The sequence below is a fragment of the Musa acuminata genome, chromosome BXJ3-4 (assembly GCF_036884655.1).
Source record: "Musa acuminata AAA Group cultivar baxijiao chromosome BXJ3-4, Cavendish_Baxijiao_AAA, whole genome shotgun sequence".
Lineage (NCBI taxonomy): Eukaryota > Viridiplantae > Streptophyta > Magnoliopsida > Zingiberales > Musaceae > Musa > Musa acuminata.
The window spans coordinates 42,174,507-42,199,096 of NC_088352.1; the positions used below are offsets into that span (position 1 = coordinate 42,174,507).

Sequence of the window (24,590 nt, forward strand, 5' to 3'; positions counted from 1 at the left end):
ATGATATCTGAGACTCATGCCAAGTGTTAGTAGAATGCAACAAATATGTCCTCGTGCCATCTTAACACATCTATTCGAACATATTTCCATAAAATTTTAACTTGTGTCAGAAAACACATTTTGATTTACGTTTATTTTTCTTTCATCTTAGTCACCCCAATAATTACTTGTGAGTCAATAAAGAAAATGTGAAGATGCATTTAAAATAAAAGCATAACAATAATAATAATGAGATAGTGTTGGCATAAATCTATAGTTATGATATTATTATACGAAAAATTTTAATGTCATAAGCTAAAATCAAATAACGATAGATAAAATTTATGATACGTATCTTTCGATATTATTCAGAAAACTTTTATCTGATCTACAAACATATCATTGTCGAATCCAAAACTTACATCAATATCGATTTATAAGAAGAATTTTTTATTTTTTTTCTTCCTTTTTTTTTTCCTTCACATGATTCCACTGTTAGTGATGAAATAAGTATTAAGGGAAATTAAGAATAGATCTATAATCTTGATACATGATATTTTATTCCTATGATTCTTGTTATTTTATAGATGAGGACAAATGATTTATGATGATAATTAGAGCTAATTATATATTATCTCATTTAGTTATTTACCTTTAGCAACCCGATCTCTATGCTTTAAAAGTTATATTGACATTCCTATTATTATAAAAGTAAACATGTAGATTTACTTATCATAATATCATCGATTTTATCGACGAAAATATGAAAATAAAGAGTAAAAAAGTAATTTTAACATTCTAGTTGGTTGTGATGGTGAATGACGATATTGTTGGGGGCCATGGATGAGTGTTATAGATGAAAAGAGTGATGGGGAGAGGTGAGGGCAACTCTGCATCTACGTCAACATCAACATAGTTATTGAGCAATGACAGGATCGCTCGATATCTGCATCAACACCAATAACAATGTAGAGTGATGAAATAGTCGTCAATGTAGATGTCGAGCGACGCTGCTTTGCATGTATAAACATCGACGTAGTTACCAAGCAAAAAAAGAGCCACTCAGCATCTACATCAATGTCGATGTAGATGTAGAGCGACGAAAGGTCCATCGATACAAATGCATAACCTCGCATCCTTTCTATATACTATAATACTATTAGTCTTTTCTAATATAATCTATAATAATTTTTATAATTTATTTTTGTTAAGATAATAATATTATTATATTTAACTATAATATATATAAACATAAATATAATTAGGCCAATAGATACAAATAATTTTAATTAAGTAAAATAATATTAATAAATATTAATCTAAATATGCATCATATCTTTTATAAGTTACTCCAAAATGTATTAGACTTATTTGCCACATAAATCTAACATTAAAGCTTTAAATTATTAGAGAAAGATTTAATAAAGCTATCTAGATACCAACAAAAATTATTTGGTAGGAATACAATTAAAAATTAATGATTTAAGATTTTTTTCATAAAAAATAATATAAATAAAAATTAATTAATATTAAAATATCTCAAATCAAAGGAAGCTTCTAAGAGGACAAATAAATTGACCTTATAAATATGAAAGCTTTAAATTGTTAGAAAAAAAGTGGATAAAGTTATCTTTCTAAAGACAAAAGAAGGTTTGTTTAGCATGCATATAATTGAAAATTAATGATTTAAGAATTTTTCATTAAAAAAGGAGAAGTAAAAAAATAATTAAATATTATCAAAACACCACAAATAAAACAAAGCTTTTAAGGAACATTAGATAGATTGTCCATGTAAGTCTCAAAGTCTTAATTTGCTAGAATAAAATGGATAAAGTTATCATTTGTAGAGACCAAAAAAGATTGTTTAGCCTGCATAAAATTAAAACTTAATGATTTAAGAGTTTTTTCATCCAAAAATCAGGAGAAGCAAAAAAAAAAAGATTATTATTAAATTATCTCAAACAAAAAGAGCTTTTAAGGGGACATTAAACATATTGTCCATGTAAATATAAAAACATCAAGTTGTTAGAAAAAGATTGGATAAAATTCCCTTTTTGGAGGTCAAAAAAGTTTAATTAGCATTCAAACGATTGAAAATTAATTATTTTAATTTTTTTTCTTCAAAAAATAGCAAAAAATAATTAATTGTTATTAAAATACCTTCAAATCAAATGGAGCTTTTAAGAGACATCAAACAGATTGTCTACGTAAATTTCAATGCATTAAGTTGTTATAAAAATATTGGATAAAGCAAATGGAGCTTTTAGGGATATCAGATAAATTGTCCATGTAAATCTAAAAGCTTTAAGTTGTTGGAAAAAGATTGGATAAAGTTATCTTTCGAGGGACCAATATTTTTTTTAGCATGCATACAATTGAAAATGTATGATTTAGAGGGTTTTTAATAAAAAAAGAGAGAAACAAAAAAAAAATTAATTAATTTTAAAATAACTTAAATCAGAAGGAGCTTTTAAGGGGATATTAGATGGATTGCCTATGTCAATCTTAAAGCTTTAAGTTGTTAGAAAAATATTTTATAATGTTATCTTTCTAGAAACAAAAAAAAAAAGATTTTGTTTAGCATTCATACAATTAAAAAGTAATAATTTAAGAGTTTATTATCAAAACAATAAAGAAATAAAAAAATAATGATTAAAATATCTCAAATCAAAAGGAGCTTTTAAGAGTACATTAGACAAATTATCCATGTAAATATCAAAACTTTAAGTTGTTAGAAAAAGATTAGATAAATTTATCTTTCTAGAGACTAAAAAAATTTGTTTAACATGCATACAATTTAAAATTAATAATTAAATTTTTTTTATAAAGAATCATAAGGAGTAAATGTTAATTAATGATTATTAAAACACCTCAAATCAAAAGAATTTGTAAGGAGCCATTAGATGGATTTCGAAACCTCCCCGATTGTTGACACAACTCATACCGACGGTGGGCCCCACAGAAGATAGAGGGCCCCACGACCTCAGCCAGCGAAAACTGCCGGGTCTGTGTTCATCGCGTCGCGCCGCGCGCTGAAGCTTTCCATTCTGAAGCGTTTTCGCGCACCGCCTGTTTCACCCAAACGCGCACCTTGACCTTTGTTGGCCAGAAATCGGGGGCTCCACATGGAACTCCTTTGTTATCCTCCACGAGAAATAAAACCCGTCGGCCGTCACCTGTACCTACTCCCTCCTCTCTCTCTCTCTATTCCCTCGTAATTCCATCGTTTCGCCGGCGATCTTCCGCCCCGGATCGAGCCTCCGCCGCCGCTTGCCGCTGCCGCCACCACCACCCACCCATGACTATGATGACTCCGCCCCCTCTCGACGTACGTCTTCTCCCCCAATCTCCACCTCTCTCCTCATTCGTCGCCGTAGTTATCGATTGGTTATCTCGAGGAGGCGCTTCGCTCTCGCCCCTAGATCCCGTTTGCCCTAGTGCCGTTCATGTCGGTTTTAGGGTTCGGAGTGGAGCCGGAGCCCCACGAATCGGTGGTCGAATTGGGACATCCATTGACCCTCACTGTTGCTTCTAGGGTGTTCTGTCGATCGCAGCGGTGTGGTTTTTGCTGGATCTGAGCGCTGATCTTTGTGCCTCTATTTTTGCAGCAGGAGGACGAGGAGATGCTGGTCCCGCACCAAGAGTTCCCCGAGGGACCCCAGCCCATGGAAGGTATTCGCTCTTCGTGATTCTCGATTGATTGGAAAGTGTAGCCCTTGATTTGTGATCTTGTGCGCTCGATGGTTTATTTAGGGTTTTGATTATACTTTGTTCTTCTGCTTTGCATTCCTTTTTCCCGCTAGTTATACCGAATGAGATGGGCACCGCGCCGGAGAGTCAGCAAGTGGAGGATCCACCTTCGTTCAAATTTAGATGGACCATCGAGAACTTCTCCAGGTTGAACATTAAGAAGCTTTACTCTGACATTTTCTACGTCGGAGGATACAAGTGGTAAGTGGATATCTTTAGTTACTCTTCTTTCTCAGTTTTTAGAGGTGCATGATTCTTTTCATTTAGTCGGTGCATGGATTCAAATGATGTTAAGTGCAAATGCTCGCTTATATTCTTACAGGCGGGTGCTAATTTTCCCCAAGGGAAATAATGTAGACCACTTGTCCATATACCTGGATGTTGCTGATTCAGCCACTTTGCCATATGGTTGGAGTAGATATGCACAGTTTGCACTCGCCGTCGTTAATCAAATTCACAGCAAGTACACAATAAGAAAAGGTTTCACACTTCTTCTGTCAATACAGTTTTTTATTACTTCGTTACAGCATGTAGTTTAACATGGGGATGGACACAACAATTGGAAATGGAATGCATCCAAGTGGGTACCCCAGAGAGGAAACAAAATGGAGATATGAGGACATGTAAGAGAAGAATATTTAGTAACTCATTATGTTGCTTATGTTGTGATGTTTGAGAACGTAAAACATTAGAAGTTAATTTCATAAGAAGTTTTAAATGTCTTATGTGGATATATTGTTGTATAAATGAGCAAGGCCATGTAATGGTGAATAGTCACTATATCTGTGACATGAATTTGGCACCAGTGCAATGTTGGAAAATTTCTTTTCTTTACTAAATGATAATACCCTATCCCAATTAAAACTGGAACTTCTTATACCATTTGAATTCAAAATTTCCTTGTCTCAACCTTAACATTTCCATTCCTCATTCCTCTTTGCACAACATGAAGCAAAGCTAAAACACTATTAGGGATGTAGTTTTAATAAAATGATATCCAGAATGGCAATTTAAGAAAAGGTCAACAGATATTGTAATTAGCATTTTAGCCTCTGAAAAGGTTGACATCGACTTTGACCAACATTGATCCCCTGTTGAGACATCCAATTTGTAAGTGTGAACTTTGAGTATGAGATAAACTTTTCCCCTTGTAGGTTAAGGAAACCTTTCGTTTGATGTTTGTGAATTGTACATGCTGTATGTCACATGGGGCTGTCATGGTCTTTCTCTTTTTGTATAGCCATGACTAATATGATCAACATATCTGTGGTGAATTTTAGATTTGTGCTCAATGGAAATGCTGCCTGTGATATTCATTAGATAGATTATTAAATTTCTGATGACAACATTTGTTATCTGGTTTTGTGCATGAGAAACATTCTGAAGCAGAATTCTTTGTTGCTTTTGTGCTAATATGTGTGTGTGAATGACTGTTGAAGTTTTGGCTCTATTCTTTACATTTGTCCTTTCTCTTTGCAGATACGCAACACCAATTTAATTCACGTGAAAGTGACTGGGGATTCACTTCATTTATGTCTCTGAGTGAACTCTATGATCCGAGTAGAGGATATCTTGTCAATGATACATGTGTAATTGAAGCTGAAGTTGTTGTCCGTAGGGTGGTAGACTACTGGAGTTATGACTCGAAAAAGGAAACGGGCTTTGTTGGTCTTAAGAACCAAGGAGCTACTTGTTACATGAACTCTCTTCTTCAGACTTTGTATCATATTCCATATTTCAGAAAGGTAGAACTAATATCTTTTTAGCTGTTTGATAAAATTGTTCAGTGAACAATTGTTTGAAACTGACTCGCATATTTCAGGCTGTTTATCATATGCCAACAACAGAGAATGATATGCCATCTGGAAGCATTCCGTTGGCTCTGCAGAGCCTGTTCTATAAGCTTCAGTACAGTGACAACAGTGTTGCTACAAAAGAGCTGACAAAGTCGTTTGGCTGGGACACATATGATTCTTTTATGCAACATGACGTCCAGGAACTCAACAGGGTTCTTTGTGAAAAATTGGAAGACAAGATGAAGGTTTGAAAGTTCCCCTAAAAGTTCTTGCATTGATATTGGCCTATCCCATTTATCAAATTATCATGTTTCCAACACCGTCTCAGGGTACTGTTGTTGAGGGCACAATCCAGCATTTATTTGAGGGACATCATATGAACTATATTGAATGCATTAATGTTGACTACAAATCCACGAGAAAGGAGTCGTTCTATGGTGTGTAGCATACCATTAATATGCAAGTTCTGGACAAGCTATTTCTTTTATTACGTTTAATTCCATCTTTGCTGCATTTTTTTTATAGACCTACAGTTAGATGTAAAGGGTTGTCGAGATGTTTATGCATCATTTGATAAGTATGTAGAAGTCGAGCGGCTGGAGGGTGATAACAAATATCATGCTGAAAATCATGGCTTACAGGTATGTTGAACCAAAATGCAATTCTTCTGGTGAATTCATAAACCAGCCTTTATATTTTAGGTGTAAATGCATGAGTTATACGATCTTTCTTTAGTTTAACCTTTGTCTATCATTTTTGTTGCCTCACCTTGTATTCATCTATAAATATTAAGTTCAAATCATTCTTAAACATAATCTTATATTTCTTCTGCTTTTTCAATAGGTGAAGTGTAGTCCAACCTTTATATTTTAGGTGTAAATGCATGAGTTATACGATCTTTCTTTAGTTTAACCTTTGTCTATCATTTTTGTTGCCTCACCTTGTATTCATCTATAAATATTAAGTTCAAATCATTCTTAAACATAATATTATATTTCTCCTGCTTTTTTAATAGGTGAAGTGTAGTTTTGAGTCTTTTGACCATATAATCTGTTGCAAACACTTAATGTGATTATGTCATTGTGATTCTTTCAGGATGCTAAGAAAGGTGTTCTATTTATTGATTTCCCCCCTGTTTTGCAACTCCAGCTCAAGCGTTTTGAATATGATTTCATGCGGGATACAATGGTGAAGGTCAGTGACACTCTAATGCTGCAGAAGTTCTTCTCACAGAGCAGCCATTGCAGTTTGTTTTAGATAATGTTTTCTTGGAACCAAATATTTAAATGCTGATCTGATACTGGTTTCAGTAACCTACAGCACCAAAATGGTTGTGGTAGGCCACCTATATTGCCCAATACAATTGAATAAAATATTTAAAAAGTTAAAATGAATGATATTGCACCGGTTTGAGCTATACATTTCGACATCAGTACTTGTTCCCTTGACCCTTTTCTTGTCTTGTTTCCTTGATGTTTAATGACGCCTTTTTATTGGTTAAAAGCGACTTTAATTTGCTAAGCAAAGTCAACTTCTGACTTGTTACCTTTAGCTAAATTTGGGTTAGAATTCTTTTGTTGGTTACATGAAAGCAAGGATGAAAAACTGGTCGAACTAGATCAACATCGAGTGGTGGTCTAACCATGTTCTGGCACGTAGATAAGGAAGTTTCATTCGGTCAGGTTCAAAAGAGGGCTTATTGCTTGATACGATTACTATATCAAGCATACCATCTGGTTTTTATGGTCAAAACCAAGGATTGCAATTTCCATCTGACTAACCGATTGATATTTACTGGTCTGGGCATGAACCAGTGTGCGGATTGCTTCTATTTCGGATGGTTCGATTTGATCAAATTATAAGAAAAAATTGCAGGGTTCAAATAGGGCTCGTGATAAGCCCTCTTCTCCCATCACCCACCATGTGATTTTGTAAGTCCACTGCTGCTTGCCTCTGCCACCCGCCATGTTGCCAATCTCTTTTCGTCTTTTCATGTATGCTTCCTCTTCCACCTCCTCTTCCTCCACCGCCTTCTCTTCTTCTTCCTTCCTCTTTTTCTTTTTCTTTCTTCTGCTTCCTCTTCCACTTTCTTTGTCCTCTTCCTTCTTCCTCCATCACCTCCTATTCTTCCTTCCTCTTCCTCCTCCTTCCTCCTTTTCTCTCTGGTATCTAGGCCTTGTTTATCTCTGATATCATTGGGACTTTTCATCTTGTTGTTTGTTGTTGTTAATGTTGTTGTTGCTGTTTATCTCTAATATCTTCCATCTTCTTTTGTTTTTCTACATTTGTGTAAATACTGTCATGAGTCCATGAGTATCTGAACCTACTAAAAGATTTGTTCCCAGTGGCTACACATAACAATGTTTGATCAGCTGTGCTTTTGGAACAATTATAATAAATGCTTTGAGCATTGTCTTTGGTTAAGAGAAAAGGTGGCTCAATGTATGAGGTTTCTGCCAATTTGGGATCTGGAGATGATAAATATATATCTTTCATGGTGGCCCAACTTTGTCTTTGCTGCTGTGTTATAAACTTATCTATTATTGTTCATGGATCTGGACTTTCATATCTTAACCGGTCATTCCTTGGAACACAGATAAATGACCGTTATGAGTTCCCACTTCAGCTAGACCTCGATAGTGACAATGGCAAATATCTTTCTCCAGAAGCAGACAGGGGGGTTCGTAATCTCTATACTCTTCACAGGTAACATTTCGTTTTTTTTCTAAATTGTGCTGGGGATGGCTATCTATTTATTCGATACTTAGGGGCTTATTTTGAACTGTGAATCAAATGATTATTTATTGTATTCTGGTCTTTTACCCTTTATTTGTTCATTTGCTTGGTGTTTTGAAATAGTGGTGAGATTTCAATTGCTGTCCGTAATTTTTCATGGCATACTTGGTTATATTGAATGCAGATTCACTCCTACATTGAACCTTATGCATGAAATCTAGACTGCTTTCTTTGTTATGCTTGCTCTTAGTGGCATAATGACTTTAGATAGTTTGTGCCTCTAATTTGACTATGAAACTATGCTTGTACTCAGCAAAATTCACTACCGGGGTTTTGCAAGGTTTTCCTACTACTTTTAGAAGCATTCATCAATATATGATCATAGTTTCTTTCAGGTATAATATATTAAAGACCGTCTGATATGTAAATAATTTGTTAGGAAATGAAAAACTAAGAGAAGGGAAAGTTAGCAGGCCCTCCCAACTATCCATTTGAATGCTGGTTCATTGATCATGCTGACTAGTCTGTATTAGATTTATACTGATCATGTTCCATTAGTGCAACGAAAATCCTAACTTATTCTGACACTTTAAACACTTTTTATATCCTTTTCCTAGTGATATACAATGGTGTCTACTGTCTAGTATCTTACCAACTGAATGGGTCCAACACTTTGCTGGTTTCTATATGGATTGGTATTTAAGTTTTACTCCAATAAGTTAACGTTTTAAGATTTTTCATGAAAGAAAATTCTGAGTAGTTGATTAAGGTGCTGTACAGGGTTTAATCTTATACTATTTGTCTACAAGGTATAGAATCGGTCCTTGGATATCTTTGTAATGAATGCATCAACCAATGCCATCATCAGTAACACTTGGCTCTTATGCTGCTCTATTACAAGTTCTTTTGGTGAGATAAGACCACTAATATGGCTTGGCTCATTCTATTGCCTTGATTCTTGGGTATCATTATAGTCGTATTGAAGAAATTTATTTGATTGCAAAAAAATTGGGTAAATTTATGGACTCGTATAGATGAATAGTCCACTCAATGGTGTGAAAAGATCCATGTAGTCAACCTCAAATAGTTGGTGCATTACGACTTCTTGTTGTTGTACAAATGAAAGTGGAAAAAAGAGAGGAAAAGCTAACCTGTGGGACTGACATCGAGTACTACCTGATGCAACCATGATTTTGAAAATTTTGTTAGTTGAAAAGCTTATGGATCAGGTGAAGAACGGCTTCACTGTCTTGGTGCTATTCTTCTTTCTGTTCTATAATGATTTTTTGGTAAGTTGGTGGCAAGATTTTAAAAATCAGGTGCACTGATTGGTATGGGTTTGTACTTATTGGTCCAACCATGATAATTGGATCGTCGGTTTTGGGGATGGCCACTACATACAGAATAGTCACTAGAATAAAGCTTTTGTGGATGACAACTATTGTGCCACTGTTTGGCACAAGTATTCCATTCTGTTGACTACATCAAGTATAGATTATGTACACATGAGTGATTGATGATTAAACCATGTTATGTTCCCAAACTGCAAAAGATGTCTACACAACTTGCTACTCAAAGCAAATTTTGATGTTTACAGAATTCTGTGTCAATGAATATCAACCGTCTCAAGACATATAGGCTAAATAGAAGCTATGTACATTTCAAGTCTGAGCCATGGCTAATTTTTCTATTCCTTCGGAGTTTTTCTTTGAAATTATGTTGGTCTATCTTATAAAATAAATTTTCTTATACCAAGATTTCATAGTCATGCTATTTGTAATCTGATGGTATTTACATGCAATTTGAGACAATATTTTATTTGATTATTAGTTAATCACATTATTCAATACTCTTTGCAAGCATCAGATACAAAATTATTGGCAACAACTTCTGCTACTTTTCTTGGTTATTCTTGTCACAGAATGTCAACATACCTTCAGAATTTGGTTCATTTTGAAATTATCTGGTGATGTATTTGTTCTTGCTTGCAGTGTTCTTGTTCACAGTGGTGGGGTGCACGGAGGACATTACTATGCTTTCATCCGACCAACTCTATCGGATCAGTGGTACTTAGTTTCCACATATAGTTTCTCACATGAGCACTGTTGTTATGTGATGTAAGAATTTAAAAGAAAATCCTCTAGCGGCCACACATTTCCAGATATATTTCTTTTAAAAACAATTACCAATTTTTAAGCTTGTTGGGCTCTAATTGCAGCACCTATTATGGTCTCTATTATGGCTCCAGATATTTTAGTTGAGGCCTGAAGTTAATTGCATATCATTTGTACAAATCCACCTACAGGGACCATACCATGGCCATATAATTTTGGCCAATTATATTGCCATTTGGGAAAAACACACTGCTTACTGTCCAAGCCAAATTTGCTAGCCATCCAATTTGCTGCTTAGTTTACCTGTTTGAGATTGTTTATTAAGCTGCTTGGGCAAATACTGTAGTAGTGCCTTAGCTTCCAACAATGGCCTGTTTCTTTTATTTCTTCAGAATCCTAACAAAAGATGTTGATTTGTTGTGTAAGATTCTTTTAGTTGTATCTTCAGTAAGTAGATTCTTTCAATTCTCTGTTAGTTCTGTCTTGACAATTAGAAGCCTCCATTGGCATGATTTACATCTTACTGTTAAAGGATCCATTTGACACTATTATTTTCATAACTATTAGTAGGCTTATCAGTAACTGGTTTTGTTTGTGCTGGTTTAGTGGCACTGCCAAAGTTCATAGAGTATCTTCTTTTCTAAGACAAGTGTACTTGACATTTTTTGCTGCTTAGTTTTATTTATGAGTTTAATCATTCTCTAACTTGAACAAGAGTTGCATTTTGTGCTCATTGTCTACTGATTACCAGTGGCTTTCACATGTTCTTGCCCTTATTTTGATCGGGAAACTACATTATAGCAGGGAGTTACTTGATACATACACGGTTTTGAATTATTCTTTTCTCAGGTTTAAGTTCGATGATGAGCGAGTGACAAAGGAAGACGCTAAAAGGGCACTAGAGGAGCAGTATGGTGGTGAAGAAGAGGTTTGAATAGTATCTGTGTTCCTGTTTGATTCTAATTTCTTTCTTACAGGATCTTCTATATGCTATTTTCATCTTTTACTACTTGTCTCCCACAGTTGCCTCAGACAAATCCCGGCTTCAATAACACTCCATTTAAATTTACCAAATATTCAAATGCTTACATGCTTGTGTACATTCGTGAGAGCGACAAGGAGAAAATTATGTGTGATGTGGATGAGAAAGACATAGCAGAGCACCTAAGAGTGAGTTTCTGAAAATTCATTAGATTTTTGGTGTCTATCTTTGAGAGATTTACAATTTAATATATTTCTACAGATAAGATTGAAGAAAGAACAAGAAGAGAAGGAGAACAAAAAGAAGGAGAAGGCTGAGGCTCATCTTTATACCATCATAAAGGTCTTCCATGGGGTTCCCATGTATTGAGTCTCTGTGTTGATTACTATGAAGATTGTGATCCCTCTCTTGCAATTTAATGAAATAAATTTTCTGATCCATCCAGGTTGCTCGGAATGAGGATTTGGCAGAACAGATTGGAAAGGAAATATTTTTCGATCTAGTAGACCATGACAAAGTTCGGAACTTTCGTGTCCAGAAACAACTGCCATTCAGCCATTTTAAGGTAGAAGTGAACAAGCTAGTTGAACAAAAATGGAAGCAACTAATAAGATTCTTAAGAGTTTCATTTTGATATATGCAGTAAATGATTCTAGGTGTCTCTTTCTAATCTCTCAAGAAACTTCTATTTTATTTGTTAAGTTGTTGCATTTGATTTTGTATCTATTTTTTGGGGTGTGAAACTGTATAATATAGTGAAGTACATCAGAGGTTTAATGTACTTCTCACTGGTTCTTTCAATAACAGTCCAAAGCCATAAAAGGTTATGGAGTGGAAAGCCTTAATGTAAAATATGTTGATGTTTATGGAGTGGAAAGCATGTAAGGTAGAAGTGAACAAGCTAGTTGAACAAAAATGGAAGCAACTAATAAGATTCTTAAGAGTTAAATCATTTTGATATATGCAGTAAATGATTCTAGGTGTCTCTTTCTAATCTCTCAAGAAACTTCTATTTTATTTGTTAAGTTGTTGCATTTGATTTTGTATCTATTTTTTGGGGTGTGAAACTGTATAATATAGTGAAGTACATCAGAGGTTTAATGTACTTCTCACTGGTTCTTTCAATAACAGTCCAAAGCCATAAAAGGTTATGGAGTGGAAAGCCTTAATGTAAAATATGTTGATGTTTGAAAGAGCTAAAAGGTTACAGAACATACCATGTAGAACTGAGTATTGATTCCAGCGAGTACCATCGAGTAAATCCTGATATAAATTGTTGATTTAAGTTTCATTGTGGGCATTGGTATTTTTCATATTTTGCAATCTGTCCTTTAGGGTTGTGGCTTCTGGACTTACTTGCTAAATTGTCTTACCTGATGAGCCTCGTTTCTTCCAAACAAGGATGTCAGAAGAAGGTTTTAGTTGGTTGCCCAAAAAAGCTGAACATACTGACCATGGGCATATTAGAATCCTTATTCTTGACATCCTGTAGCACTTTGGACCCCAGCTACTTCTCCTTAAAAGCTGGCATTCCTTCCACCTTGCACAAGTCCCTCAGTATTGAAATAAATAGAGTCCCGAGGTCTGTAATAGTCAAGACAATCTATCATTGAAGATTTATATCCTTAATTACAATGTTGCTTTGTTGCCCTTTTGAAAATTTTGTTGGCAGCATCACTGGTTCAAAAATAATGCACTTGGCAGGAGGAAGTGGCCAAAGAATTTGGTATACCGGTGCAGTTTCATCGCTTTTGGCTGTGGGCCAAGCGGCAAAACCACACATACCGCCCCAATCGGCCTTTAACACCTCAGGAGGAAGCACAGCCTGTGAGTATTCATTTGTTTTTTTTATTTTCACATGACTATTTTTTCTTAATTATTCTGGATTTGTGAATTTGAGCTAATTTATAATCTGCATTCTTTACCTTTCTCTATTTAGTTTTCGTCGTATTGAATTGCTAGCAAAAACATCTTTGTTTTGGGTCAACAATTTTCAGTGCGTGTCCATTGGGTATCAAGATGTTGCACTAGTTATACATGTGCATAATGGATTCATGGTAAAATTTAAAAAAGCAACGAGTTCTGTATCTTTCTTGTGACTTCTTCAGTTTGACCTGATGTGTATAACAACTGGAATTATAAGTCAACACCGGAGACTGTTTATTGCATGATGAATTCTGTCTTAAGTTTGAATCTTCAACTATTGCTTGAAGATAAGAACACATCCATTTAGGTTGGCCAAATCACCCCTGAACTCTTTTTCAAGGTGGTATGGCCTCCCAAAGGCTTTTTTTAAGGTGGGGAGCCTATATGAGTGGATCTCATATAGGCTCCCCTAAAAACACTTTCTGGGGTGATAAGATCCGCCTAAAAACACTTTTTTGTAAACAAATTTGTGATTATTTGCATCAAAAAGGTTTTATGGCCAATGCTTAGGATTAAGAGGAAAGAAGTTCTGGATCATAGCTTGTCTGTTTTTTCATTTTTGTTTCTTGTATGTTCATTTTATCAAAAGCCTATGACATTACGAGCTTTCGTGGTATCCATTGTTTGGCAATGACATTTGGTAATGATTTTTCTTTGTTAAAGTATAAACAGGTTTACTGCTTTAAGTTCTATTGTCTATTTTCTTTTTTGTTCTTATGGGCAGTATTTGCAATTCTTCTTGAAGCATATATTGTTTTAATCTTGCAGTATCTTTACCTCCTTAAGTTAGGTAATTGTAGATGCACAGTTACAAATTGGTTCAAGATTATTTCTGTTTCAGATAAGAAGTTTCCTTAATGGGATGAAAATTGCTGCATGAAATTTCCTTTTACATTGTTTTCTGTTCCCATTTCCGGTTTGTAGATTCCAAGTTATGTGATGGAATTCATGAAAACTCATTTGTTTAATTTTTATATAATATTTCATTCACTTCTTTTTTATTTAATGTATATGACTGTCTTCATGTGTTTCCTACAAATAAGAATTGTTTTCTGGTATCCAAATTAATATTGTAATTTAGAGTCCTTTGTTGATTGCATGGCACTGATGATTGTACTTATGCAGCCATTGCAAAGCTGTTCTAAATCTAAAAGTTCTGTTTGGTTCATTTATGAACATGTATAGGTTGGACAGCTTAGAGAGGTATCAAATAAGGCACATAATGCTGAACTGAAGCTATTCTTGGAAGTAGAGCTGGGGCCGGTAATATATATCACAATTTTGTTCAGTCCATATATTGTTGTTGTTCTAAAAGCATTCTGCATTCATACTTGATAATCTATATAAAGGTGAAAAGATTCTAAGGTTTAAGTGCTTATTTTATAGTCTGATGCAATTTTTAAACATCAATTGCGACAAAACAGGATCTTTGCCCTGTTCCTCCACCATCAAAGACCAAGGAAGAGATACTTCTTTTTTTCAAGCTCTATGACCCTGAAAAAGAAGAGCTGAGGTACCATGTATTTCTTGATTCGCTATTTTGCTTGCACTATAATGTTACTTAACTCCAAAAGAGCAGCCTAGTGTTTGGGGTTTCCACCAATGTGATTTCTGTGAAGTGTTAATACTTAATACTATGCAGCTCTGGCCTTCCAACTAGAGAGCCTATTTTCATGACTTGAACCCTTAACAGTCCAATTCTCAGGGGAGCAGCCTTATTGTGGGGCCAAGGGTTACACACACATATTATGCTTGAACTCTCATATATTTTCTTTTCTTCTGTGATCAAATGTAGATTTGTAGGAAGGCTGTTCCTGAAGTCTTTAGGAAAGCCAATTGAAGTACTGACAAAATTGAATGAAATGGCTGGTTTCCCTCCAAATGAAGAAATTGAACTTTATGAGGTTGGTTTTTCATTTGAAGTACTGATATTGTTTCTAGCAAATCTTTATATGTGTTTAAGCATTACCACCATTTTTTTAGGGTTGTGAAGCAAACAGATATAAGATTGGAGAAATGAATAACCGTACATTTGTTAAATATTTTTTCTGAGATACAAGAGCTGTTGAATTGGAAGTTTGTAACATTTGGAAATCCCATTTATGTAATAAGCTGATGTTTGCATTAACCATATTTGTTATTTAGAAACACAGTAAGTTTGAATGCATGCAATAATGATATTTGATTACAAGTAAGAACAAGGAAAAAAAGGTCTCACAAGTTGTCAACTTATACAGTACAGAGTGCCATGTAGCATGGACTAAAATAGAACGTGCACCCATTGGTATGGGTCAATATTTGCCGGTCTGAGGGCCATGTAGCATGAAATAGACCATGTAATTTTAGTCTGGTTTTGTCTAATATATATTGTATTGTCCAGTAAGGTCACCATACCAGGCTTATCAAACAGCAGATTGGTACTGAACTATACCTGGGGAAACATTTACTCCCTGTTGCCAATACCTTATTTTTAAAAATTTTTGTTAAGTGTCACAACTATCTTTTTTCTTCTTCTCCTTTCTCTTTCAAAGGTTGTCTCTCTCCTCCACTGTCCTTCCCTGCCGCACCGCTGCCTCTCTCCTCCCCCTCGTCTCTCTTCTCTCTCTCTCTCTCTCTCTCTCTCCCCTTGTGATGGTACAAGTGGCATCAACTGAGACCAACAAATACCCATGCTACCCCAAACTGGTCCAGTCACCAGTGGTATTGGTACCCAATCAAGATTTTAATCCATGCCATGTACACTGGTCAGCATCCCATGCATCTAAATCCGTATCCAAGACTGCATTTCGTAACTGACTCAGACATTGACTGTAGCTGCGTTCAAACTAATCTTTTCATTTGTGTTAGATTTTGATACAGAGATCCTATCGGATCTGTATTATATTTAAATTTAATAAATTATTTTCTCATAGAAGATATTAACCCTATTGATAGTTTTAATATATGACTTATCCAAGGGCTCTAATCTTATTCTGCTACAATCTTTAGGAAATAAAGTTTGAGCCAAATGTAATGTGTGAACACATCGACAAGCGGATCTCTTTTCGATCTAGCCAGGTCTATCCAATGCTTTAATTTTATTGAAATGTCATTTCTTTTTCAACTCTACTTGGCTCATTTGGACCTCTGACTCCAGATTGAAGATGGAGACATCATTTGCTATCAAAGAGCTTCAGCATTAGGAAATGAAGACCAATATCGGTACCCTGATGTTCCTTCTTTCTTGGAGTACGTTCATAATCGCCAGGTGTGTCTTCCTGGCCATGCATGAATGACTTTTCTAGCTTCTTTCCAGATGTGATTCCATTGAAGAGTTCTATAGTTCATGTTTCTATAGAAGTTGAATACTTTCAGTAATCTTTTTTACAGAATCATCCCTAGCATGGCTGGTGCTAGTTAGCATATTTTAAAGTTCATATGATTTAGGAATTTTTGTATAATTATTTGGAGGATGTTCTTTCATCAATATGCAGTGTGTTTATGCTTTTCATCATATTTTTGGGGGAAGTTTCTATAAAGAAAGCAAAGTATCAAATTGAGAAAAGGTAAATAGTTCAGTGAGTATTGGAAGGAGAAAAAGTTATGTATAGATTTTTCTGATTTGATAGAACTCTGAATACTTAACTGCTGAAAGCTGAAGGGAAACGAAGGGATTTCCAAAGGAAAATTTTTTATGGGAAGAATCAAATTTGAAAAGTATATACAGGAACAATCATAGATGAAATACAATCCCATAATCTTCCAACATTTACCAGATACTATTACAATAAGGTGCTTCTGATTTCTATAGGATGTGGAGTTAAAATGTGTTGCTTATCTTTTTGTACTTTTTAAATTGAGGAAAAAAATTAGTCAAGTTTAACTATAAAGAGCTAAAATCAATGTTTGAATATGGATCACAGTGATTTAAAAAGCGCTAAACACCAATGTCCTAAAACGCCTGAGCGAAGCGAGGCGCTCTAAAATATAAAAATATAAAAATATATATAATATAATTAATAAATATGATTATTTAAATAAAAATATGATATTAAATAAAAAAGATCTAAAGTACCAAGTCACATTATCCATCTCCTAATAGCAAAAATGTCAAAAGACTCAAAATTCAAAACAATAAAGTTTTACATTAAAGTCATTTTCAAACAATTTATCTTCATTGTGTTCATTCTCTTCCTCTGATCCTTCTTCATCATCAAAATATGTTTTATTCTCTTCAACAATAATAGGACCCGAGCTTGATGCTATTGTACTCATTTTTCTCTTCGTCATCTGTGTTGTTTATATTTGTAATTCTCTAGCACCTGAAGCTCTTGTCACATCTCGTCATGTCAAGCTATCATCTTCGAATACAAACTTGTCTTCAATATCTTGCAAGTTCGCACCCATTCTCCTATCAACCACTCATTTGAATCTTCAATTTCTTGTAATAAGATTGGATCAATTCTTTTTCGTAAATTATGACGAGCTTTCAAAGCTTGATTATACTTTATATAAACAAGATCGTATAATCGTTGATGCTCCAACCGATTTCTTCTCTTTGAGTGAATCTGTTATGTCATATAATTTAAAAATATATTAATATATATAAAAATGAATTAAAATATCTTGTCATCTTTACATGCTCAAAGATACTCCAGTTTTACTCATAACTCGCAACACTACATATTAAACTAAGTATTTTGATAGCAAATTGCTATAAGTTCGGGGTGGAATTTCCAAATAGACTCCATCATTCAGTTGCAAAATTTATTTTATTATTAGCATTAACATAGTAACATACAATAGATGAAATTAATTATATCAAATTATTAATACTTCGGGATGTAGTTGTTTTGGATCGAACTACCATTGGAATTCCAAAAAGGCCATCGAAATTCTTATAAAAAGATAATTCATTAGTAATCTTTTCTTGCATCTCAAGGTTTGGAATCAATCTTGCAATGCACCGATATAATCCATTCAGAACTTCTCCATCAAACCCAACGGACGTGATCTTATAAAAGAATTCTGGGTTCAAATAATATCCTATTGCATGTAAGGGACAATGAAGTTGACAATTCCATCTTTTGTCAATGATTGTAAACATTTTCTTATATTTTTTTCATTTCCATTAAAAGACTTCTGAATCGCCGCCTTTGCACTATCCATAGCCTTATAAATATATCCTATTGCATGCCTATTTTCATTATCCGTCAATCGAAGAACTCGAACAAGAGGGCACATTACCTTTAATAAATAAATTACAAGATTCCTAAAGGATGACAATAAGATGATATCGCTGGCCTTCCTGCGTTTCGCTTTTTTTGTCCATTTGCTTGTCACTAATTTTCCGAGGTAAATGTGTTTCTCAGGATATATTTTTGATGATGCACACTCTGTAATGTTAAAAAAGTAGTAGCAAATCGATTGACACCATATCTCACCAAGCCCTTGTTGCCTGTAAATCCTCTCATCATATTCAAAGCCCTAGAATGATTATAAAGAAATCCAACAATAAAGATTGCCCTTTCTAAAGTTTTCTTGATTTCGGGGATCTTTTCAATATTCTCCAATATTAAATCAATACAATGTGTCGCCTATGGAGTCCAATATAAGTGTTTTATTTTTGTTTCAAGTAATTGACCTGAGACAAAGGATAACAAAAATGATAAGACTAAGGAGTTTAATACACCTTCCATTTAATTGAAGACAAAGTAATTAAAAAATTAAAAAAATTAAAAGATGAATTTTACCAGCTAATACATAGTTGTTTCCATTATTGGTTATAACTTGGTCGACATTTTGTTCACCAATTTCTTCCGCGAATTTGTCAAGTAAATCATATATCTTTTCTCCAGATTTCATAAAAGATGATGCATCTATTGACTACACAAATGACATAATAGAGCAACCATGTTTTTACCTATGATTCTTTGTGGCTCATTAGTAAGTCATTTATATAATCCAACTCTTTTTTCAACAATGGAACTCGCATCTTATAATAATTTGGAGGTTTTAATCCTGCACCATATCTTTCAATAGCTTCAATCATCTCCTACTGTCTAAATAGTTTGTACTAAGGGGAAGGCCAGCCTAATAGAAGAAGCGAGCAATGTGCTGAATTATTCTTCCCCTTATTTCTTTATCACAAGCATCACTTATATTTATTTGTCTTAATTTTGAGTCTCTTGTTTGCTCTTGTTGCTTTTGTGATCCTTGATACATATATAGGTCCATCGGTCCCATTTTACCCTTCTGAATAACCATAGCTTCTTTTCCTTTTCTATCGTGTACTTTTTTCCCACTTGGATTGACACTCAGAATAATCTTCTTCTTCATCACCCCTGATATGTTCAACATTATCCTCTAGTAAAATCTCATAAGATTCATTCTTTTGCATCTTTTTTTTATTCATATATTCCAGTAGCTCTTCTTTTACCTCAACTAGATACTTCTTACAGGCTGTTGCATTCTTGAAATTTCCTACTAGATGCTGCTTTGCACGAAAAATACCACCTATAATAGTCTTATCACAAAAGATGCAAGTAACTGCATTAGGATCTTTAGGATCCTTTAGATAATTATATTTCTATACAGGATCCTTTTTTGAATTCATTGAAGAATCTATTGAATTGTTTTGTACACTTTCCAGTTATCCTGAAAATCTAATAATAATTTCAAATAAACAAAGATTAGCAGTGTTAAAATCTAAATATATATTATTAATCTAATAAATAAAGATTATTTTGATAGTAATTAATAATCTACTGTTAACATACTGTTAATAGTAGTAGGAAGAGTAGAGATCGACAGTGAGAAGTTGTAGTGAGAAGTTGAGTCGTGGATAGCAGGAGGCAACAGAGTCGCGGACAGACAGCAGGAGGTAGCAGACAGCAGCGGAACCTGCGGAGTTGCGGACAACAATAGTTGCAGCGGGGTCATATCGTGGACAGCAACAGGTAGTGGGCAGCAACAACGACAGACAATGGAAGCTAAGGAGACTCGATCGGCGACAGAGGAAGACTCGAAGGCAGCAGGAGAAACCATCGGCGAAAGAGGCAGAGGGAGAAATCATTGGCGTCGAACATAGAGAGAGAAATCTTCGGCGGCGAAAACTGTGAGAGAAGCGTGCGTAGGGTTTGGAGTCAAGGTCGCGCGCTAGTATAACTGCGTGTGTTAGCTGGTTCAATCGTACCAACTAACACAAATTTAACCGAACCAGACTTAAAAGTCTGATTTGGTCGCCTTATATCACCCGGGTGCTCGCCCGAAGCGCCTGACGCTTGGGCTTGGGCGAGCGCCTAGGCGGTGCCTCTTTGAAGCATTCCACGTGGCCCTTAAACAAGGTGCTCAGGCCTCGCCTCACCTCGCCTCGTCTGAGCACTTAGGCGAGCGCCTAAGCGCCTTTTTAAATCACTGATGGATCATGTTATATAGTTGACTGAAACATTTTTTGTTTCACTTAATATTCCAATTCAAGACAAGGCTAAAAAAAATTAAGTTTAGGTTGTTAAATTGTCACCTATATCAATAAAAAGGATGATATGTTGGTAAAAGAGTGCAGATAGAACATCTGTGTTTGTAACAACATATAGCAATACAACCACCTGATTCTAGAGATAGGCACTAAATTAGCCGCTCGAAGATTTACAAAAGGCACAACTTTTGTATGTACATAAATTATGAGATAATATATGTAAGATAATTTGGGATCTTTTTATATTCAGAGTAAAACTACTTATATTGCAGTTTCTTATTCCTTATTTCTAATATTTCCCATCAGATTCTTCTTCTTGACAGTTCAATTCTATATATTTGGGTTTCAGTCATAGTATATCATTTTGTGATGCCTCGACACTGCCACACTTCAAAGTATTGCAACATGCAGCATTTTATATGCCTTTCCAATTGTTCTACATTGTGATTTGCTTTTATTATCTGTAAAGTTCCCATTGATGTTCTATCCTAAATTGATTTTAAATCCTTGTGCTTAAGCATTGGTTGATGTGCACAGGTTGTTCACTTCCGGTCATTGGAGAAGCCAAAGGAGGATGATTTTTCTTTAGAATTGTATGTGTTAGGAACCAATAACCTTTTATAATTCTAGGAGGGTAACTTGTCTTTTCTAACCTTTTCTTCTGATATGTTAACTTTTGCCACATTTTAAGGTCAAAAATGTTTACTTACGATGATGTTGTTGAAAGAGTTGCTCATCAACTTGGAGTGGATGATCCATCAAAAATTCGTCTTACATCACACAACTGCTATTCTCAGCAGCCCAAACCCCAACCCATCAAGTACCGAGGTGTGGATCATCTTTCGGACATGCTGGTTCACTATAACCAGGTTGTTAAACTTTGGCTAAAAGTTAACCTCAGAAACAAATATTTTGAATAGAAAAGGTTCTTAAGAACTAATAAAATTTGATTTTTATTTGCGTAGACTTCTGATATATTATATTATGAGGTATTGGATATTCCTCTGCCCGAATTGCAAGGTTTAAAAACTCTAAAGGTTGCATTCCACCATGCCACAAAGGATGAGGTTGGTTTTCACCTTTTCTGCTTATTGGTTGTGCTTCTTTTTGAAGTTTAGTTGCCACTTATATATATTTTTTTTCTCTTAGGTTGCAGTTCACAGCATCAGACTTCCAAAAAATAGTACTGTAGCTGATGTAATTAATGACCTGAGGACAAAGGTATATCTTGTCTATGATGCAATTTGCTGTCAATATTTTTAAATATCTAGGATAATGAGCACATAAATATTTATATTCTTCTTAGTTCTTGGTATATATTTGTTTTTGATTGATAAAAGAAACATGCACCAAATGTTTCGATGATCATTTTGCTTCACTTGAGTGCTCTTGTCTGATCCAGTGTTATTCATTATCTAATGTTATTATTCCTCGTTAGGTTGAGCTTTCTCATCCTGATGCTGAACTCAGGTTGCTTGAGGTCTTCTATCACAAGATCTATAAGGTACCTTTTCTGGTCATTTTTTCCTTTTTAAAAAAGTATTATATTGTAAACTCAGATGAGACTAGCAAATTAAGGAGTTTAATAGGCTCTACATAAACATGATTTTCTTCAATTTTAGTTCCTGTTCTCTTGTTTTGATGCCCAAAACATACCCTCTTTGGAGATGACCCCCTCTCAGCTACAACTGGAGGCTAAATTGAATTGTGCATGATTATAGGCTTGTTCAATGAAGATAGAGTTGCCCATGAACAGTTAATATATGACTTGATCTGAGAGATGTGCTTACACTGAATGCACCTTTGACTGGCACGCGGTAGTTAATGTTGGATATTTCAAAGTTAAACTCTACCCCAAAGTTAAACTCTATCCCATTCAACTGAAACAGAAAACATCTTTGCTCATATAATCTTTTCAGCTAGTATTTTTCCAGCAAATCTAAACTTAGAAACCCTCTATAGTTATTATGAGGCTTCAAGCCTTCTGACTTGAGAATATTTTGGTCTTATAATGACTTCCTTCTGTGTTAACTTAATCAAATTACTTATTTTCCTGTGTTAGCTTAATCATTTACACTTATGATCCACACAGATCTTTCCACCTGGTGAAAAGATAGAGAATATTAATGACCAATATTGGACTTTACGTGCAGAGGAGGTAAGTTGCTGGTTTTCTTGGATGCTATTTTGGTGGAACTTTGTCGTTAAAAAGTTTTTGTTATTGTAGCCTGTTGAGTTTTTTCTTTCATTCTGGGAGATCCATTCTGCCGAAGGCAAACTTGGGTGGTTTTTCTTATTGAAGATTTAAATTACACTATTTAAACTATTTTTGTTGTATGCCATTGCAGATTCCAGAAGAGGAGAAAAACCTTAGTCCTCATGATCGTTTGATTCATGTTTACCACTTCACTAAAGATCCTAATCAGAATCAAACGGTAAATGCTTATTGTGCTTGAGGTGACATTTTGTTGCTTTTTTACAAATGGAAAACAAAATTTTAGATGTATCTTTTGTGAAAATGTTAAAGCATTGGACTTTTGCTGAGCCATATGCTAAACAAATGCAATGCCGAATTATGCCTTTCCGTGCTTTCCATGTGCTAGGAATGTAGGTCTATATCGTGTCTTTACCTATGGTCTTGTGACCACACTTTGTGCTAATTTGTTTGAACTTAGTGTAGCTGGTTTTGACCCCACACCTTGTGATATACTGACAAGTGACAAGTCATTTCATGGAAATATCATTTATGGGCATGAGTTATTTTCCATGAAATTTATGATGTTCTCCACTCTTGAGTTTTCCTTTCTTGTACTAATATAGTAAAAATAAGAGTCTCCCATTTGCTTAATTATGCTTACATATCCTTCCTGCTTTGTAAATTTAGGCAATTGGTTAGCTTAGTTGGTTTTATTTGAATTATAATAGTTTTGCCTGAGAACCTTATGCCATTATCATTTTATGTGCCTTTACAGCAAGTTCAAAACTTTGGGGAGCCATTCTTCATGGTTATTCGGGAAGGCGAGACTTTAGCTGATGTAAAAATACGCATTCAAAAGAAACTGCAAGTTCCAGAAGAAGATTTCTCAAAGGTATTTCTTCATTTATATTTGTGATTTGGTGCTCATTTACATTGCATCTTGTGTCCTTCTGTATTTCTGGCACATCCATATACTGTGCCATTTAACCCTGCTTTATATTTATTTTTTTACTATACTTGCCCTAGTCGAAGATAACTAGTCTATTATTTTATATTAAATTAGCCCATGTGCAAATAAGTTTAATCAAGTTGGGGTATATTTGATTTTTGGTCAGCTTCAACACCTGGACTAGCTGATTTTACATAAATGAGGTATCAATGTGATGGAAGTATGTTTACATGCTACAAGGTATTATTGAATCATGTTCAGATTTAAAGGACCAATTTTCATACAAATTCTTCAGCCCAAGTGCATGACATCACCTTTTGGACATTTAATATTAAAAAAACCTCTAAAGAGGGACCATTTTCATGGAATATCCTATTTCTAAGCCTAGGGGCCTTTCTCCATATAATAACCTTATGGAACCAGAACCCATATGTAAAATTCAAGCGTGCCTAAGAAACAAATAGTCAAATCAGATAGAACTTGAGGCGAAAGCTCAAGAAACCCTTTCTGAAATGAGTTCCATCTCCAACTCAAGGGGAACAGAAAAGAAAAGGAAAATTTTTCAGGAAATTCATAGTCACTGAGCCCTCTGTTTTGCATTATTAGGTATTGAACGAAAGAAGAGAACAAAGTACTAGAAGTTCCAATTCAGTGTTTCTTAACTGGTGCTCTTTTCACTGGTGGCTGGAGGTGAGCTTGCATCTG

The 24,590-nt window shown here is 34.8% G+C and overlaps 1 protein-coding gene across 2 annotated transcripts in view; it reads left to right on the forward strand.

The window, feature by feature from the left end:
• The first annotated feature begins 3,147 nt into the window (after nt 1–3,147).
• Nucleotides 3,148–24,590, forward strand: part of LOC135636058 (ubiquitin C-terminal hydrolase 13-like) — a 29,185-nt gene continuing 7,742 nt past the window's right edge. The window contains exons 1-29 of one of the 2 annotated variants that reach the window (XM_065147592.1): nt 3,148–3,307; nt 3,588–3,651; nt 3,783–3,930; nt 4,052–4,209; nt 5,209–5,474; nt 5,552–5,770; nt 5,854–5,962; nt 6,051–6,166; nt 6,621–6,719; nt 8,122–8,231; nt 10,253–10,327; nt 11,225–11,303; nt 11,399–11,545; nt 11,619–11,699; nt 11,803–11,922; nt 13,062–13,184; nt 14,469–14,546; nt 14,708–14,796; nt 15,079–15,187; nt 16,272–16,340; nt 16,420–16,530; nt 21,277–21,332; nt 21,431–21,608; nt 21,705–21,806; nt 21,889–21,960; nt 22,178–22,243; nt 22,832–22,897; nt 23,088–23,174; nt 23,712–23,828. In XM_065147592.1, the coding sequence (XP_065003664.1) occupies nt 3,278–3,307; nt 3,588–3,651; nt 3,783–3,930; nt 4,052–4,209; nt 5,209–5,474; nt 5,552–5,770; nt 5,854–5,962; nt 6,051–6,166; nt 6,621–6,719; nt 8,122–8,231; nt 10,253–10,327; nt 11,225–11,303; nt 11,399–11,545; nt 11,619–11,699; nt 11,803–11,922; nt 13,062–13,184; nt 14,469–14,546; nt 14,708–14,796; nt 15,079–15,187; nt 16,272–16,340; nt 16,420–16,530; nt 21,277–21,332; nt 21,431–21,608; nt 21,705–21,806; nt 21,889–21,960; nt 22,178–22,243; nt 22,832–22,897; nt 23,088–23,174; nt 23,712–23,828 (3,144 nt within the window). In that variant the 5' untranslated portion in view covers nt 3,148–3,277. The remainder of the gene's footprint in view (nt 3,308–3,587; nt 3,652–3,782; nt 3,931–4,051; nt 4,210–5,208; nt 5,475–5,551; nt 5,771–5,853; nt 5,963–6,050; nt 6,167–6,620; nt 6,720–8,121; nt 8,232–10,252; nt 10,328–11,224; nt 11,304–11,398; nt 11,546–11,618; nt 11,700–11,802; nt 11,923–13,061; nt 13,185–14,468; nt 14,547–14,707; nt 14,797–15,078; nt 15,188–16,271; nt 16,341–16,419; nt 16,531–21,276; nt 21,333–21,430; nt 21,609–21,704; nt 21,807–21,888; nt 21,961–22,177; nt 22,244–22,831; nt 22,898–23,087; nt 23,175–23,711; nt 23,829–24,590) is intronic. The other variant, XM_065147594.1, reaches the window with a different exon arrangement.